At 44.8% G+C, this 20,503-nt stretch overlaps 1 protein-coding gene across 1 annotated transcript in view; it reads right to left on the bottom strand.

Moving 5' to 3' along the window:
• Positions 1-20,503, bottom strand: part of LOC128703874 (uncharacterized) — a 66,969-nt gene that overhangs the window by 9,336 nt on the left and 37,130 nt on the right. The window contains exon 9 of the mRNA XM_070104935.1: positions 12,476-12,574. Coding sequence (XP_069961036.1) covers positions 12,476-12,574 — 99 coding nt within the window. The remainder of the gene's footprint in view (positions 1-12,475; positions 12,575-20,503) is intronic.

Here is a 20,503-nt window from a genome sequence, read left to right as displayed (position 1 = left end):
TACAGTGATTGCAGAAGCGTATACAGTAACTGCAGCAGTGTATACAGTGATTACCGCAGTGTATACAGTGACTGCAGCAGTGTATACAGTGATTACAGCAGTGTATACAGTGACTGCAGAAGTGTATACAGTGATTGCAGCAGTGTATACAGTGATTGCAGCAGTGTATACAGTAACTGCAGCAGTGTATACAGTGATTGCAGAAGCGTATACAGTAACTGCAGCAGTGTATACAGTGATTACCGCAGTGTATACAGTGACTGCAGCAGTGTATACAGTGATTACAGCAGTGTATACAGTGACTGCAGTAGTGTATACAGTGATTGCAGCAGTGTATACAGTGATTACAGCAGTGTATACAGTGACTGCAGTAGTGTATACAGTGATTGCAGCAGTGTATACAGTGACTGCAGCAGTGTATACAGTGACTGCAGTAGTGTATACAGTGATTACAGCAGTGTATACAGTGATTGCAGCAGTGTATACAGTGACTGCAGCAGTGTATACAGTGATTGCAGCAGTGTATACAATCGTTGTAGCAGTGTATACAGTGATTTCAGCAGTGTATACAGTGATTGCAGCAGTGTATACAGTGATTGCAGCAGTGTATACAGTGATTGCAGCAGTGTATACAGTGATTGCAGCAGTGTATACAGTGATTGCAGCAGTGTATATAGTCGTTGCAGCAGTGTATACAGTGATTGCAGCAGTGTATACAATGATTGCAGCAGTGAATACAGTGATTGCAGCAGTGTATAAAGTGATTGCAGCAGTGTATACAGCGATTGCAGCAGTGTATACAGTGATTGCAGCAGTGTATACAGTGACTGCAGCAGTGTATACAGTGACTGCAGCAGTGAATACAGTGACTGCAGCAGTGTATACAGTGATTGCAGCAGTGTATACAGTGATTGCAGCAGTGTATACAGTGATTGCAGCAGTGTATACAGTGACTGCAGCAGTGTATACAGTGATTGCAGCAGTGTATACAGTGATTGCAGCAGTGTATACAGTAACTGCAGCAGTGAATACAGTGATTGCAGAAGCGTATACAGTAACTGCAGCAGTGTATACAGTGATTACCGCAGTGTATACAGTGACTGCAGCAGTGTATACAGTGATTACAGCAGTTTATACAGTGACTGCAGCAGTGTATACAGTGATTACCGCAGTGTATACAGTGACTGCAGCAGTGTATACAGTGATTACAGCAGTTTATACAGTGACTGCAGTAGTGTATACAGTGATTGCAGCAGTGTATACAGTGATTGCAGCAGTGTATACAGTAACTGCAGCAGTGTATACAGTGATTGCAGAAGCGTATACAGTAACTGCAGCAGTGTATACAGTGATTACCGCAGTGTATACAGTGACTGCAGCAGTGTATACAGTGATTACAGCAGTGTATACAGTGACTGCAGTAGTGTATACAGTGATTGCAGCAGTGTATACAGTGATTACAGCAGTGTATACAGTGACTGCAGTAGTGTATACAGTGATTGCAGCAGTGTATACAGTGACTGCAGCAGTGTATACAGTGACTGCAGTAGTGTATACAGTGATTACAGCAGTGTATACAGTGATTGCAGCAGTGTATACAGTGACTGCAGCAGTGTATACAGTGATTGCAGCAGTGTATACAATCGTTGTAGCAGTGTATACAGTGATTTCAGCAGTGTATACAGTGATTGCAGCAGTGTATACAGTGATTGCAGCAGTGTATACAGTGATTGCAGTAGTGTATATAGTCGTTGCAGCAGTGTATACAGTGATTGCAGCAGTGTATACAATGATTGCAGCAGTGAATACAGTGATTGCAGCAGTGTATAAAGTGATTGCAGCAGTGTATACAGTGATTGCAGCAGTGTATACAGTGATTGCGGCAGTGTATACAGTGACTGCAGCAGTGTATACAGTGACTGCAGCAGTGAATACAGTGACTGCAGCAGTGTATACAGTGATTGCAGCAGTGTATACAGTGATTGCAGCAGTGTATACAGTGATTGCAGCAGTGTATACAGTGATTGCAGCAGTTTATACAGTGACTGCAGCAGAGTATACAGTGACTGCAGCAGTGTATACAGTGACTGCAGCAGTGTATACAGTGATTGCAGCGGAGTATACAGTGATTGCAGCAGTGTATACAGTGATTGCAGCAGTGTATACAGTGACTGCAGCAGTGTATACAGTGACTGCAGCAGTGTATACAGTGACAGCAGCAGTGTATACAGTGATTACAGCAGTGTATACAGTGATTGCAGCAGTGTATACAGTGATTGCAGCAGTTTATACAGTGACTGCAGCAGAGTATACAGTGACTGCAGCAGTGTATACAGTGACTGCAGCAGTGTATACAGTGACTGCAGCAGTGTATACAGTAACTGCAGCAGTGTATACAGTGATTGCAGCAGTGTATACAGTGACTGCAGCAGTGTATACAGTGACTGCAGCAGTGCATACAGTAACTGCAGCAGTGTATACAGTGATTGCATCAGTGTATACAGTGATTGCATCAGTGTATACAGTGATTGCAGCAGTGTATACAGTGATTGCAGCAGTGTATACAGTGATTGCAGCAGTTTATACAGTGATTGCAGCAGGGTATACAGTGATTGCAGCAGTGTATACAGTGACTGCAGCAGTGTATACAGTGACTGCAGCAGTGTATACAGTGATTGCAGCAGTGTATACAGTGATTGCAGCAGTGTATACAGTGATTGCAGCAGTGTATACAGTGATTACAGCAGTGTATACAGTGATTGCAGCAGTGTATACAGTGATTCCAGCAGTGTATACAGTGATTGCAGCAGTGTATACAGTGATTACAGCAGTGTATACAGTGATTGCAGCAGTGTATACAGTGATTCCAGCAGTGTATACAGTGATTACAGCAGTGTATACAGTGATTGCAGCAGTGTATACAGTGATTCCAGCAGTGTATACAGTGATTGCAGCAGTGTATACAGTGACTGCAGCAGAGTATACAGTCGTTGCAGCAGTGTATACAGTGATTGCCGCAGTGTATACAGTGATTGCAGCAGTGTATACAGTGATTGCAGCAGTGTATACAGTCGTTGTAGCAGTGTATACAATGATTGCAGCAGTGTACAGTGATTGCAGCAGTGTATACAGTGATTGCAGCAGTGTATACAGTGATTGCATCAGTGTATACAATGTTTGCAGCAGTGCATATAGTCGTTGCAGCAGTGTATACAGTGATTGCAGCAGTGTATACAGTGATTGCAGCAGTGTATACAGTGATTGCAACAGTGTATACAGTCGTCGTACCAATGTATACAGTCGTTGTAGCAGTGTATACAGTGATTGCAGCAGTGTATACAGTGATTGCAGCAGTGTATACAGTGATTGCAGCAGTGTATACAGTCGTTGTAGCAGTGTATACAGTCGTTGTAGCAGTGTATACAGTGATTGCAGCAGTGCATACAGTGATTGCAGCAGTGTATACAGTGATTGCAGCAGTGTATACAGTGATTGCAGCAGTGTATACAGTGATTGCAGCAGTGTATACAGTGATTGCAGCAGTGTATACAGTAACTGCAGCAGTGAATACAGTGATTGCAGAAGCGTATACAGTAACTGCAGCAGTGTATACAGTGATTACCGCAGTGTATACAGTGACTGCAGCAGTGTATACAGTGATTACAGCAGTGTATACAGTGACTGCAGTAGTGTATACAGTGATTGCAGCAGTGTATACAGTGATTGCAGCAGTGTATACAGTAACTGCAGCAGTGTATACAGTGATTGCAGAAGCGTATACAGTAACTGCAGCAGTGTATACAGTGATTACCGCAGTGTATACAGTGACTGCAGCAGTGTATACAGTGATTACAGCAGTGTATACAGTGACTGCAGTAGTGTATACAGTGATTGCAGCAGTGTATACAGTGATTACAGCAGTGTATACAGTGACTGCAGTAGTGTATACAGTGATTGCAGCAGTGTATACAGTGACTGCAGCAGTGTATACAGTGACTGCAGTAGTGTATACAGTGATTACAGCAGTGTATACAGTGATTGCAGCAGTGTATACAGTGACTGCAGCAGTGTATACAGTGATTGCAGCAGTGTATACAATCGTTGTAGCAGTGTATACAGTGATTTCAGCAGTGTATACAGTGATTGCAGCAGTGTATACAGTGATTGCAGCAGTGTATACAGTGATTGCAGCAGTGTATACAGTGATTGCAGCAGTGTATACAGTGATTGCAGCAGTGTATATAGTCGTTGCAGCAGTGTATACAGTGATTGCAGCAGTGTATACAATGATTGCAGCAGTGAATACAGTGATTGCAGCAGTGTATAAAGTGATTGCAGCAGTGTATACAGCGATTGCAGCAGTGTATACAGTGATTGCAGCAGTGTATACAGTGACTGCAGCAGTGTATACAGTGACTGCATCAGTGAATACAGTGACTGCAGCAGTGTATACAGTGATTGCAGCAGTGTATACAGTGATTGCAGCAGTGTATACAGTGATTGCAGCAGTGTATACAGTGACTGCAGCAGTGTATACAGTGATTGCAGCAGTGTATACAGTGATTGCAGCAGTGTATACAGTAACTGCAGCAGTGAATACAGTGATTGCAGAAGCGTATACAGTAACTGCAGCAGTGTATACAGTGATTACCGCAGTGTATACAGTGACTGCAGCAGTGTATACAGTGATTACAGCAGTTTATACAGTGACTGCAGTAGTGTATACAGTGATTGCAGCAGTGTATACAGTGATTGCAGCAGTGTATACAGTAACTGCAGCAGTGTATACAGTGATTGCAGAAGCGTATACAGTAACTGCAGCAGTGTATACAGTGATTACCGCAGTGTATACAGTGACTGCAGCAGTGTATACAGTGATTACAGCAGTGTATACAGTGACTGCAGTAGTGTATACAGTGATTGCAGCAGTGTATACAGTGATTACAGCAGTGTATACAGTGACTGCAGTAGTGTATACAGTGATTGCAGCAGTGTATACAGTGACTGCAGCAGTGTATACAGTGACTGCAGTAGTGTATACAGTGATTACAGCAGTGTATACAGTGATTGCAGCAGTGTATACAGTGACTGCAGCAGTGTATACAGTGATTGCAGCAGTGTATACAATCGTTGTAGCAGTGTATACAGTGATTTCAGCAGTGTATACAGTGATTGCAGCAGTGTATACAGTGATTGCAGCAGTGTATACAGTGATTGCAGTAGTGTATATAGTCGTTGCAGCAGTGTATACAGTGATTGCAGCAGTGTATACAATGATTGCAGCAGTGAATACAGTGATTGCAGCAGTGTATAAAGTGATTGCAGCAGTGTATACAGTGATTGCAGCAGTGTATACAGTGATTGCGGCAGTGTATACAGTGACTGCAACAGTGTATACAGTGACTGCAGCAGTGAATACAGTGACTGCAGCAGTGTATACAGTGATTGCAGCAGTGTATACAGTGATTGCAGCAGTGTATACAGTGATTGCAGCAGTGTATACAGTGATTGCAGCAGTTTATACAGTGACTGCAGCAGAGTATACAGTGACTGCAGCAGTGTATACAGTGACTGCAGCAGTGTATACAGTGATTGCAGCGGAGTATACAGTGATTGCAGCAGTGTATACAGTGATTGCAGCAGTGTATACAGTGACTGCAGCAGTGTATACAGTGACTGCAGCAGTGTATACAGTGACAGCAGCAGTGTATACAGTGATTACAGCAGTGTATACAGTGATTGCAGCAGTGTATACAGTGATTGCAGCAGTTTATACAGTGACTGCAGCAGAGTATACAGTGACTGCAGCAGTGTATACAGTGACTGCAGCAGTGTATACAGTGACTGCAGCAGTGTATACAGTAACTGCAGCAGTGTATACAGTGATTGCAGCAGTGTATACAGTGACTGCAGCAGTGTATACAGTGACTGCAGCAGTGCATACAGTAACTGCAGCAGTGTATACAGTGATTGCATCAGTGTATACAGTGATTGCATCAGTGTATACAGTGATTGCAGCAGTGTATACAGTGATTGCAGCAGTGTATACAGTGATTGCAGCAGTTTATACAGTGATTGCAGCAGGGTATACAGTGATTCCAGCAGTGTATACAGTGACTGCAGCAGTGTATACAGTGACTGCAGCAGTGTATACAGTGATTGCAGCAGTGTATACAGTGATTGCAGCAGTGTATACAGTGATTGCAGCAGTGTATACAGTGATTACAGCAGTGTATACAGTGATTGCAGCAGTGTATACAGTGATTCCAGCAGTGTATACAGTGATTGCAGCAGTGTATACAGTGATTACAGCAGTGTATACAGTGATTGCAGCAGTGTATACAGTGATTCCAGCAGTGTATACAGTGATTACAGCAGTGTATACAGTGATTGCAGCAGTGTATACAGTGATTCCAGCAGTGTATACAGTGATTGCAGCAGTGTATACAGTGACTGCAGCAGAGTATACAGTCGTTGCAGCAGTGTATACAGTGATTGCCGCAGTGTATACAGTGATTGCAGCAGTGTATACAGTGATTGCAGCAGTGTATACAGTCGTTGTAGCAGTGTATACAATGATTGCAGCAGTGTACAGTGATTGCAGCAGTGTATACAGTGATTGCAGCAGTGTATACAGTGATTGCATCAGTGTATACAATGTTTGCAGCAGTGCATATAGTCGTTGCAGCAGTGTATACAGTGATTGCAGCAGTGTATACAGTGATTGCAGCAGTGTATACAGTGATTGCAACAGTGTATACAGTCGTCGTACCAATGTATACAGTCGTTGTAGCAGTGTATACAGTGATTGCAGCAGTGTATACAGTGATTGCAGCAGTGTATACAGTGATTGCAGCAGTGTATACAGTCGTTGTAGCAGTGTATACAGTCGTTGTAGCAGTGTATACAGTGATTGCAGCAGTGCATACAGTGATTGCAGCAGTGTATACAGTGATTGCAGCAGTGTATACAGTGATTGCAGCAGTGTATACAGTGATTGCAGCAGTGTATACAGTGATTGCAGCAGTGTGTACAGTGATTGCAGCAGTGTATACAGTGATTGCAGCAGTGTATACAGTGATTGCAGCAGTGTGTACAGTGATTGCAGCAGTGTATACAGTGATTGCAGCAGTGTATACAGTGATTGCAGCAGTGTATACAGTTATTGCAGCAGTGTATACAGTGATTGCAGCAGTGTATACAGTGATTGCAGCAGTGTATACAGTGATTGCAGCAGTGTATACAGTTATTGCAGCAGTGTATACAGTGATTGCAGCAGTGTATACAGTGATTACAGCAGTGAATACAGTGATTGCAGCAGTGTGCACAGTGATTGCTGCAGTGTATACAGTGATTGCAGCAGTGTATACAGTGATTGCAGCAGTGTATACAGTGATTGCAGCAGTGTATACAGTGATTGCAGCAGTGTATACAGTGATTGCAGCAGTGTATACAGTGATTGCAGCAGTGTATACAGTGATTGCAGCAGTGCATACAGTGATTGCAGCAGTGTATATAACGATGGCAGCAGTGTATACAGTGAGACAGTGTATACATACACGTACACCTGTACACTTATTCTCCTTGTCGATATAAATATTTAATCAGCCTCTCCTACGTAGGTTAGGTTAGGTTAGGTTAGGTTAGGTTAGGTTAGGTTAGGTTAGGTTAGGATAGGTTAAGTTAGGTTAGGTTAGGTTAGGTTAGGTTAGTTTAGGTTTGGTTAGGTTAGGTTAGGTTAGGTTAGGTTAGGTTGGGTTAGGTTAGGTTAGGTTAGGTAGGTTAGGTTAGGTTAGGTTAGGTTAGGTTAGGTTAGGTTAGGTTAGGTTAGGTTAGGTTAGGTTAGGTTAGGTAGGTTAGGTTAGGTTAGGTTAGGTTAGGTTAGGTTAGGTTAGGTTAGGTTAGGTTAGGTTAGGTTAGGTAGGTTAGGTTAGGTTAGGTTAGGTTAGGTTAGGATAGGTTAAGTTAGGTTAGGTTAGGTTAGGTTAGGTTAAGTTAGGTTAGGTTACGATAGTTTAGGTTATGTTAGGTTATGTTATGTTAGGTTAGGTTAGGTTAGGTTAGGTGAGGATAGGTTAGGTTAGGTTAGGTTAAGTTATGTTAGGTTAGGTTAGGTTAGGTAGGTTAGGTTAGGTTAGGTTAGGTTAGGGCAGGTTAAGTTAGTTAGGTTAGGTTAGTTTAGGTTAGGTTAGGTTAGGTTAGGTTAGGGCAGGTTAAGTTAGTTAGGTTAGGTTAGTTTAGGTTAGGTTAGGTTAGGTTAGGTTAGGTTAGGTTAGGACAGGTTAAGTTAGTTAGGTTAGGTTAGGTTAGTTTAGGTTAGGTTAGGTTAGGTTAGGTTAGGTTAGGTTAGGTTAGGTTAGGTTAGGTTAGGTTAGGTTAGGTTAGGTTAGGTTAGGGCAGGTTAAGTTAGTTAGGTTATGTTAGGTTAGGTTAGGTTAGGTTAGGGCAGGTTAAGTTAGTTAGGTTAGGTTAAGTTAGGTTACATAAGAACATATGAAAGAAGGAACACTGCAACAGGCCTACTGACCCATGCGAAGCAGGTCCATGTGTCCCCAAATTAGCCCAATGCCCCCCTATTCAGGTCACTTCCACTCGAGGATGGAACACTGCACCAGACCCAGCAGCACAAGCTAGTCAGGTCCAACTCACACCCACCCTCACCCACTCATGTATTTATCTAAACTATTTTTAAAGCTACACAACGTTTTAGCCTCAATAACTGTACTCGGGAGTTTGTTCCACTCGTTCACAACTCTATTACCAAACCAGTACTTTCCTATATCCTTACTGAATCTGAATTTTTCCAACTTGAAACCATTGTCTTGGCACTCTATTTACATCCCTTTTATTTATTCCTGTTCTCCATTTATACACCTCGATCATATCCCCCCTAATTCTACGTCTTTCGAGAGAGTGCAGGTTCAGGGCCTCAGTCTATCATCATAGGGAAGATTTCTGATACATTGGATCAACTTTGTCATCCTCCTTTGTACGTTTCTCAGATTATTTATATCCATTCTGTAATACGGTGACCAGAACTGAGCAGCATAGTCTAAATGAGGACTAACCTCACGACTCCTGTTTTAGGCCTAACCAAGGATATATAGAGTTGAAGAACAACCTGAGGACTTCTATTATTTATACTTCTAGATATGAAGCCAAGAATTCTGTTAGCTTTATTGCCAACACTAATGCACTGTTGTCTTGGTTTTAGATTACTGCTAACCAGAACTCCTAAATCTTTTTCGCAATCAGTAGTATTAAGATCTACATTATTTAGTTTACATGTGTCATGGTTATTTTCTTGTCCAACATTTAGAACTTTGCATTTGTCAATATTAAACTGCATCTGCCACTTCTCCGACCATTGCATCAGTCAATTCAAATCATCCTGGAGTGCTCTAGTGTCCTCATTACAATGAATTGGACGGCCTATTTTGGTGTCATCAGCAAATTTGCTTATGTCGCTATTTATTCCCTCATCTATGTCGTTTATGTAAATTGTGAACAACAACGGACCCAACACTGACCCCTGAGGTGCACCGCTTGTGACGTGCCCCCATTCTGATTTCTCCCCATTTATGCGAACTCTCTGCTGCCTATTTGTCAGCCATGCCTCTACCCAGGAAAAAAATTCTCCTCCTATTCCGTGTGCCTTAAGTTTCCTCAATAGCCTCTGGTGTGGAACTCTATCGAAAGCCTTACTGAAGTCCATATACACAATATCATATTCATTACCATGATCTACCTCCTCAAATACCTTAGTGAAAAAAGTTAGTAAATTCGTAAGACAGGAACGCCCCTTTGTAAAACCGTGTTGAGAATCATTAATCAATCTGTGCCTGTCTAGATGGCTACGAATTGCTTCGGCAATTATTGATTCCATAAATCTTCCCACTATGGAGGTAAGGCTTATTGGTCTATAGTTGGAAGCTAAGGACCTGTCACCTGCCTTGTAAATAGGTATTAGATTTGCCATTTTCCACTTATCAGGCACTATGACAGTTTGTAGTGATATGTTAAAAAGATTAGCCAAAGGTATGCTAAGTTCCTTTTTACATTCCTTTAACACCCTTGCAAACAGCTCATCAGGACCTGGGGATTTGTTAGGTTTTAGTTTCTCTATTTGTCCTAGGACTATGTCACTAGTTACCACAATCGTGCATAGTTTATTATCGTCCTGCTCTACATAATCTATTATTTCTGGAATTTCGCTAGTATTTTCCCAGGTAAAAACTGAGAGGAAGTAAGTACTGAAAATTTCACACATATCCTTATCACTGTCAGTGATCTGACCAGAGTTACTCTTAAGTGGGCCAGTCTTGTCCCTAATCTTACTTCTGTATCCCTTAAAGAACCCTTTCGAGTTAGTCTTTGAATCCTTTGTGACTTTAGCCTCATAATCCCTCTTTGCTTTTCTTATTCCTTTTTTTTTATTTCTCTCTTTAATTGAATATATTGATTTCTTAACTGCCCATCCCCTCCTTTGATACGCCTATATACGCCTCTCTTTTGACCAGTGAGATGTTTTAATCTATTGTTCATCCATTTGGGATCATTTTTGTTAGATCTAATTTTCCTACTCAGAACAAAAGTTGTCTGGGCAGCTAGAACTATGCTCTGAAAAACGTCATATTGGCAACCAAGATCACCTACCTGACCCTCAGTCAGGACATCCCAATTTAGCCCACCCAGGTAATTTCTCAGTCCCATGAAGTCGGCCAAGCAAGAGTCTGGGACAGAGATTTGATTATAGTTATTTGGGTAATTCCATGATATATTGAAACTAAGTGATTTGTGATCACTTTCCCCAAGCTCATCATTAACCTCAAGATTATTAATTAGTGATTCTTTGTTGGCAAGAACCAAGTCAAGCAGATTGTTTCCTCTAGTTGGTTCTGTCACAAACTGTTCTAAAAAGCAATCCTGAACCGTATCAAGAAAGTCACTAGACTCAAGATTTCCTGTTACATTGTTCCAAACAATTTGTCTAAAGTTAAAATCTCCCATTAACACAACATTTTTATATCTAGATGCCTTACGAATTTCATCCCATAACAGCTTAGTGCAATCCCTATCAAGGTTTGGGGGCCTATAAATCACACCCAAAATTAATTTGTCACGACCCTCGAGAAACTGTAGCCAAACAGATTCTGTGTCCGATGTTTCTAATCTTGTATCATGTCTAAGACAACAATTTAAATTGTCTGTGACATACATCGCCACTCCACCACTCTTTCTATTGACCCTATCAGTGTGGAATAGTTTATAGCTCTGTATGCTGTTTTCAGAAGGCATTTCTCTATCTTTCAGGTTGAATCAGGTCTCTGTTATACCAATAATATGTATAATACCTGTACCTGCAAATAATCTTAGCTCATCTATCTTATTTCTTAGACTCCTAATATTTGTATAGTAAACCTTAAGGGAGCTAGTCACTCGTTGCCCTCTACTGTCTCTCTTTGTTTGTTGATCAATTGATTTGCCATTACTAGCAACTTTATTCTGAATATTGTCTTTTAAGCATATCCCTGAGGTATCCCGGTAATATCTGCTGTTTCCAACAATAATGCTGCAGCCTGATTGTTTCCCACAAACACCCATACCTCTATAATACATCAGTTTAAAGTCCTAGACAAGTCACCAATAACCCTCTCAGTCGAATTGGCTAATGCAACCACTCCAACCCCAGAGAGATGAACCCCATCCCTTGCATACATATCATGTTTGCCATAGAATATGTCCCAGTTATCAATGAATGGGATTGCAAGTTTCTTGCAGTACCTTTCTAGCCAGCAATTTATACCAAGTGCCCTAGATTATCGACTCATTGCCCACTCCCTTTCTAGGCAAGATGCTACATATGACTGGGATCCCTCCCTTAGACCTGACTACTTCTATGGCTGACCTGTACTTATCCAGCAGCTCCTGTCTCCTGCCCTTTCCAGTGTCATTACCACCAGCACTAAGATAGATAATGGGCTTGTTCCTGTTATCTGACATAATATTATCCAACCTGCTGAGTATGTCACCAACACGAGCTCCTGGGAGGCCCACCCTCTGTCTGACCTTTCTATCTCTGTTACAAAAAGCACGGTCCATATATCTTACCTGAGAATCTTTTACTAATAAAATATTCTTACCTTGATTACCAGGGGAATCAGTGGTACATTCAACCTCACTAACCACTGAAGTGCACTCGTCCTGGAAAACAGAGAATCGATTTCCTACCTTCACATCTTCTCTGTTAACCCTCCTTATCTTTCTTCTTCCTGAACTGTGAACCACTTGCCACTTAAAGTGGCTGTCACTCTCACTGCTGGTGACCATTTCCTCCTTACTAGCTAAATCCATCTCAAACTCACTCCGAAACCCATCTAGGTTAGGTTAGGGCAGGTTAGCTTAGGTTAGGTTAGGTTAGGTTAGGTTAGGTTAGGTTAGATTAGATTAGGATAAATCTGGAACAGAAGGCTACCTTGACAGGTCAACTGGGAGCACTGGAAGACACCGTTCTGACAGCCACACCAGTTACAGTCGTTCCTGGAACTCCAGACCACACCGTTGAAGAAGCATTCTGCCAGAAGAACAGTGATGAACACGGGGAGTCAGAACACGGTAAGAACAAATTAGTGAACACGGTGAGAAGAACACGTTAACGAATTACTGTTACTGGTAATAATAATACTACTACTGTTAGAGCTATTGTTACGAGTACTACTAATGCTACTACTACTTCTACTGCTGCTAGTATACTACTACTACTACTACTACTACAACCACTATTCAGCTACAACTACTACAACAATTATTACCGCAAATATTTGCCCACCTATTAACGTAGGATTCGTTGGTATTAATGGTGGTAGTTGTGGTAGTGGCGAGACTGCTGATGGTGGTAGCTGCGGTGGTGCTAGTGTTGCTGATAGTGGTAGTAGTGGTGGTTGTGGTGGTGTAGATGTTTGTGGTGGTGGTGGTGATGGTGGTGATATGACAGGCGGTTCTCTAATAGGTGGTGGTAGTTCTTGTAATGATTCTGCTAGTAGTTGTGGTGGTAGTAGTGGTAGTTCTGGTGGTAGTAGTGGAAGCTCTGGTGGTAGTAGTGAAAGTTCTGGTGATAGTAGTGGTAGTTGTGCTGATAGTAGTGGTACTTGTGGTGATAGTAGTTGAAGTTGTGGTGGTCGTAGTGGTAGTTCTGAGCACTGGACACCAGTTACTTCTGTAATAACAACGTGACATGCTCGTAGTAGTGGTGGTTGTGTTGGTTGTAACAGTGGTAGTTGTGATGGTGGTGGTGGTAGTGATGGTGTTACAGAGGGTGCTGGTAGTGATGGTGCTACAGTGGGTTGTGGTAGCGATGGTGCTAGAGTGGATGGTGGTGGTACTGATGTTGGTACAGTGGGTGGTGGTGGTGGTGGTGGTGGTGGTAGTGATGGTGCTATAGTGGGTAGTAGTAGTAATGGTGCTACAGTGGATGGTGGTAGCGGTAGTGATGGTGCTACAGTGGGTTGTGATGGTGATGGTGCTACAGATGGTGGTGGTGGTGGTGGTGGTGGTAGTGTTGGTGCTACAGTGGGTGGTGGCGGTGGTAATGATGGTGCTACAGTGGGTGGTGGTAGTGATGATGCAACTGTGGGTCGTGGTGATGGTAGCGGTGATGCTACAGTGGGTGGTGGTGATTGTAGTGATGGTGCAACAGTGGGTGGTGGTAGCGATGGTGCTATAGTGGGTGGTGGTGGCGGTGGTAGTGATTGTGCTACAGTGGGTGGTGGTACTGATAGTACTACTGTGGTAGGTGGTAGTGATGGTGCTACAGTGGGTGGTGGTAGTGATGGTGCTACAGTGGGTGGTGGTGGTGGTGATGGTGCTACAGTGGGTGGTGGTGATGGTGGTAGTGATGGTGCTACAGTGGGTGGTGGTGGTGGTGATGGTGCTACAGTGGGTGGTGGTGATGGTGGTAGTGATGGTGCTACAGTGGGTGGTGGTGGTGGTGGTAGTGATGATGCTACAATGGGTGGTATTAGTGATGGTGCTATAGTGGGTGGTGATGGTGGTAATGATTGTGCTACAGTGGGTGGTGGTAGTGATGGTGCTACAGTGGGTGGTGGTAGTGATGGTGCTACAGTGGGTGGTGGTGGTGGTAGTGATTGCGCTACAGTGGGTGGTGGTGGTAGTGGTGGTGATGATGGTGCTACAGTGGGTAGTGGCGGTGGTAGCGATGGTGCTACAGTGGGTGGTGGTGGTGGTGGTTGCGATGATGCTACAATGGGTGGTGGTAGTGATGGTGCTACAGTGAGTGTTTGTGGTGGTAGTGATGGGGCTACAGTAGATGGTGGTAGTGATGGTGTTACAGAGGGTGGTGGTAGTGATGGTGCTACTGTGGGTGGTGGAAGTGATGGTGCTACAGTGGGTGGTGGTGGTAGTGTTGGTGCTACAGTGGGTGGTGGTAGTGATGGTGCTACAGTGGGTGGTGGTAGTGATAATGCTACAGTGGGTGGTGGTAGTGATGGTGCTACAGTGCGTGGTGGTGGTGGTAGTGATGATGCTACAGTGGGTGGTGGTGGTGATGGTGCTACAGTGCGTGGTGGTGGTGGTAGTGATGATGCTACAGTGGGTGGTGGTGGTGATGGTGCTACAGAGGGTGGTGGTGGTGGTGATGGTGCTACAGTGGGTGGTGGTGGTGGTAGAGATGGTGCTACAGTTGGTGGTGTTAGCGATGGGGCTACAGTGGGGGGTGGTAGTGATGGTGATACAGTGGGTGGTGGTGGTGGTGGTAGTGATGGTGCTATAGTGGATGGTGGTAGTGATGGTGCTACAGTGGGTGGTGGTGGTGGTAATGATGGTGCTACAGTGGGTGGTGGTGGTGGTACTGATGGTGCTACAGTGGGTGGCGGAGGTGATACTGATGGTGCTACAGTGGACGATGGTAGTGATGGTGCTACAGTGGGTGGTGGTGGTGTTGGTGGTAATGATGGTGTTACAGTAGTTGGTGGTGGTGGTGGTAGTGATGGTGCTACAGTGGGTGGTGGTGCTGGTGGTGGTGGTGGTGGTACTGATGGTGCTACAGTGGGTGGTGGTGGTGGTGGTGGCACTGCTGGTGCTACAGTGGGTTGTGGTGGTGGTAATGATGGTGCTACAGTGGGTGGTGGTGGTGGTGGTACTGATGGTGCTACAGTGGGTGCTAGTGGTAGTAGTGATGGTGCTGCAGTGGGTGGTGGTAGTGATGGGGCTAGAGTGGGTGGTGGTTGTGGTGGTACTGATGGTACTACAGTGGGTGGTGGTAGTGGTAGTGATGGTGCTACAGTGAGTGGTGGTGGTGGTAGTGATGGTGCTACAGTGGGTGGTGATGGTGGCAATGATGGTGCTACAGTGCGTGGTTGTGGTGGTACTGATGGTGCTACAGTGGATGGTGGTACTGATGGTGCTACAGTGAGTTGTGGTGGTGGTACTGATGGTGCTACAGTGGGTGGTGATGGTGGCAATGATGGTGCTACAGTGCGTGGTTGTGGTGGTACTGATGGTGCTACAGTGGGTGGTGGTACTGATGGTGCTACAGTGGGTGGTGGTGGTAGTGATGGTCCTACAGTGCGTGGTGGTGGTTGTGGTGGTACTGATGGTGCTACAGTGGGTGGTGGTACTGATGGTGCTACAGTGGGTGGTGGTGGTAGTGATGATGCTACAGTGGGTGGTGGTGGTGGTACTGATGGTGCTACAGTGGGTGGTGGTGGTGGTGGTACTGATGGTGCTACAGTGGGTGGTGGTAGTGATGGTGCTACAGTGGGTGGTGGTGGTGGTGGTAATGATGGTGCTACAGTGGGTGGTGGTGGTGGTACTGATGGTGCTACAGTGGGTGGTAGTGGTAGTAGTGATGGTGCTGCAGTGGGTGGTGGTAATGATGGGGCTAGAGTGGGTGGTTGTTGTGGTGGTACTGATGGTACTACAGTGGGTGGTGGTGGTGGTGGTAGTGATGATGCTACAGTGAGTGGTGGTTGTGGTACTGATGGTGCTACAGTGGGTGGTGGTGGTGGTACTGATGGTGCTACAGTGGGTGGTGATGGTGGCAATGATGGTGCTACAGTGCGTGGTTGTGGTGGTACTGATGATGCTACAGTGGGTGGTGGTACTGATGGTGCTACAGTGGGTGGTGGAGGTGGTGGTAGTGATGGTGCTACAGTGGGTGGTGGTGGTGGTGGTAGTGATGGTGCTACAGTGGGTAGTGGTGGTGGTAGTGATGGTGCTACAGTGGCTGGTGGTACTGATGGTGCTACAGTGCGTGGTAGTGGTGGTACTGATGGTGCTACAGTGGCTGGTGGTGGTGGTAGTGATGGTGCTACAGTGGGTGGTGGTGGTTGTAGTGATGGTGCTACAGTGGCTGGTGGTACTGATGGTGCTACAGTGGGTGGTGGTGGTGGTAGCGATGGTGCTACAGTGGGTGGTGGTGGTGGTGGTGGTGGTACTGAGGGTTCTACAGTAGATGGTGGAAGTGGTGGTGCTACAGTGGGTGGTGGTAGTGATGGTGCTTCAGTGGATGGTGGTAGTGATGGTGCTACAGTTGGTGGTGGTAGTGATGGTGCTACAGTGGGTGGTGGTGGTGGTAGTGATGGTGCTACAGTGGCTGGTGGTAGTGATGGTGCTACAGTGGGTGGTGCTGATGGTGGTAGTGATGGTGCTACAGTTGATGGTAGTGGTGGTAGTGATGGTGCAACAGTGGATGGTGGTAGTGATGATGCTACAGTGGGTGGTGGTGATGGTGGTAGTGATTGTACTACAGTGGGTGGTGGTGATGGTGGTAGTGATGGTGCTATAGTGGGTGGTGGTACTGATGGTGCTACAGTGGGTGGTTGTGATGGTGGTAGTGATGGTGCTACAGTGGGTGGTGGTGATGGTGGTAGTGATGGTGCTACAGTGGGTGGTGGTAGTGATGGTGCTACAGTGGGCGGTGGTAGTGATGGTGGTAGTGATTGTGTTACAGTGGGTGGTTGTAGTGATGGTGCTACAGTGAGTGGTGGTGGTAGTGATGGTGCTACAGTGAGTGGTTGTAGTGATGGTGCTACAGTGAGTGGTGGTGGTAGTGATGGTGCTACAGTGAGTGGTTGTAGTGATGGTGCTACAGTGAGTGGTGGTGGTGGTAGTGATGGTGCTACAGTGAGTGGTGGTGGTGGTGGTAGTGATGGTGCTACAGTGAGTGGTGGTGGTAGTGATGGTGCTACAGTGAGTGGTGGTGGTGGTAGTGATGGTGCTACAGTGAGTGGTGGTGGTGGTAGTGATGGTGCTACAGTGAGTGGTGGTGGTGGTAGTGATGGTGCTACAGTGAGTGGTGGTGGTAGTGATGGTGCTACAGTGAGTGGTGGTGGTGGTAGTGATGGTGCTACAGTGAGTGGTGGTGGTGGTAGTGATTGTGCTACAGTGAGTGGTGGTGGTGGTAGTGATGGTGCTACAGTGAGTGGTGGTGGTGGAAGTGATGGTGCTACAGTGATTGGTGGTGGTAGTGATGGTGCTACAGTGAGTGGTGGTGGTGGTAGTGATGGTGCTACAGTGAGTGGTGGTGGTGGTAGTGATGGTGCTACAGTGAGTGGTGGTGGTAGTGATGGTGCTACAGTGAGTGGTTGTAGTGATGGTGCTACAGTGAGTGGTGGTGGTAGTGATGGTGCTACAGTGAGTGGTTGTAGTGATGGTGCTACAGTGAGTGGTGGTGGTGGTAGTGATGGTGCTACAGTGAGTGGTGGTGGTGGTGGTAGTGATGGTGCTACAGTGAGTGGTGGTGGTAGTGATGGTGCTACAGTGAGTGGTGGTGGTGGTAGTGATGGTGCTACAGTGAGTGGTGGTGGTGGTAGTGATGGTGCTACAGTGAGTGGTGGTGGTGGTAGTGATGGTGCTACAGTGAGTGGTGGTGGTAGTGATGGTGCTACAGTGAGTGGTGGTGGTGGTAGTGATGGTGCTACAGTGAGTGGTGGTGGTGCTACAGTGAGTGGTGGTGGTGGAAGTGATGGTGCTACAGTGATTGGTGGTGGTAGTGATGGTGCTACAGTGAGTGGTGGTGGTGGTAGTGATGGTGCTACAGTGAGTGGTGGTGGTGGTAGTGATGGTGCTACAGTGAGTGGTGGTGGTGCTACAGTGAGTGGTGGTGGTGGAAGTGATGGTGCTACAGTGATTGGTGGTGGTAGTGATGGTGCTACAGTGAGTGGTGGTGGTGGTAGTGATGGTGCTACAGTGAGTGGTGGTGGTGGTAGTGATGGTGCTACAGTGAGTAGTGGTGGTAGTGATGGTGCTACAGTGAGTGGTGGTGGTAGTGATGGTGCTACAGTGAGTGGTGGTGGTGGAAGTGATGGTGCTACAGTGAGTGGTGGTGGTGGTAGTGATGGTGCTGCAGTGAGTGGTGGTGGTGGTAGTGATGGTGCTACAGTGAGTGGTGGTGGTGGTAGTGATGGTGCTACAGTGAGTGGTGGTGGTGGTAGTGATGGTGCTACAGTGAGTGGTGGTGGTGGTAGTGATGGTGCTACAGTGATTGGTGGTGGTGGAAGTGATGGTGCTACAGTGAGTGGTGGTGGTGGTAGTGATGGTGCTACAGTGAGTGGTGGTGGTAGTGATGGTGCTACAGTGAGTGGTGGTGGTGGTAGTGATGGTGCTACAGTGAGTGGTGGTGGTGGTAGTGATGGTGCTACAGTGAGTGGTGGTGGTGGTAGTGATGGTGCTACACTTGCTGGTGGTAGTGTTGGTGCTTCAGTTGGCGGTGTTAGAAATGGTGCTACAGCTGGTGATACTGGTAGCATTGGTGCTACAGTTGTTGGTGGTGGTGGTGTTACAGGTGATGGTGACACAGGTGGTGGTGATACAGGTGGTGGTGACACTGGTGGTGTTACTGGCACAGCTGGTGGTGGTGACACTGATGCTGGCACTGTTATGGATGAGGTGTCAGAAATACACTTAATCTGTGTACAGGAGACAACACCTGCTTCACACCTGCACCAGTTACACCTGTCTCTCTGGAAGTAGGTACCCGGGGAGCACTTCTGACCAACCACCTCCGTCTCTGCGGATGTATATATATATATATATAAATATATATATATATATATATATATATATATATATATATATATATATATATATATATATATATATATATATATATATATATATATACATATATATATATATATATATATATATATATATATATATATTATATATATATATATATATATATATATATATATATATATATATATATATATATATATATATATATATATATATATATATATATATATATATATATATATATATATATAAATTATTGTAACCACGAACGAGTGGTATTTAATCAATAACAGCACTGCGACTAGCCAAGGACTCGAACCCATGTCGTTTTTTCCCGCCTCATGGTGAGCGAAAAACACCTGACGCTCTAACTCACAGGACCACCGAATCAGGATTTGGTGGTCCTGTGGGTTAGAGCGTCATCTGATTTACGCTCATCATGAGGTGGGCCAAAACGTCATGGGTTCGAGTCCTTGGCTAGTCGCAGTGTTGTTATTGTGTATATTTGTAAGCACACACACAATGCTAAAGTCATAGACTTGTCAAGAAGTGGAACAATCCGGAGAGCGATGTAATGGGGACAGGATCCATACATAGCCTCAAGAAGAGATATGACACTCCCTTATAGGCTGCCTCCCAACCAACGAACCAGGTGCTGAGGGTTTAACGCTCAATAGAGGCCCGTCGTTATATCAGTACCTCGGTTCATCGGCCAATCACAGACAAGCACGCCAAAGCTGAGAATTAATCTGATTCACTTGTGATGCCAGCACTGGCAGACTTGCCAGGGTTGCTGGTCGTGCACTGCGCAGTGTGTCTCTCTTACCTACTTGGATCACCGTGTTGTACACTCACTGTTAAGTTACTGTACATATTATAAATACCAGATTATTTATTTGGTAAAGGAAATACAAGATATAATAATAATAATAATAATAATAATAATAATAATAATAATAATAATAATAATAATAATAATAATAATAATAATAATAATAATAATAATAATATCATTATTTACTACCAGTACACGTTGATAAATTAGACACAAGTGCAACTCTTGGGTATCTTTATTAAGGGAACGTTTCGCCACACAGTGGCTTCATCAGTCCATACACAGGAGAAACTTGAAGAACAGGAGGAGAGTGAGGTAATCAGTCCCTCAACCTTGAGTCGATGTGGTCAGTCCATCAATCTTGAATAGTTTCTCCTGTGTATGGACTGATGAAGCCACTGTGTGGCGAAACGTTTCCTTAATAAAGATACCCAAGAGTTGCACTTGTGTCTAATTTATCAACATGTCGGTTCTCTGAACCATTTATCTACAAACCTGTACATGTACAAGGTCTACCAGTACATGTACAAGGTATACCAGTACGTGTACAAGGTATACCAGTACGTGTACAAGGTATACCAGTACGTGTACAAGGTATACCAGTACGTGTACAAGGTATACCAGTACGTG

Source organism: Cherax quadricarinatus, chromosome 95 (genome assembly GCF_038502225.1).
Source record: "Cherax quadricarinatus isolate ZL_2023a chromosome 95, ASM3850222v1, whole genome shotgun sequence".
Classification (NCBI taxonomy): domain Eukaryota; kingdom Metazoa; phylum Arthropoda; class Malacostraca; order Decapoda; family Parastacidae; genus Cherax; species Cherax quadricarinatus.
The sequence above is the reverse complement of the archived record's forward strand: the minus strand, read 5'-3'. Positions and strand labels throughout refer to the sequence as shown.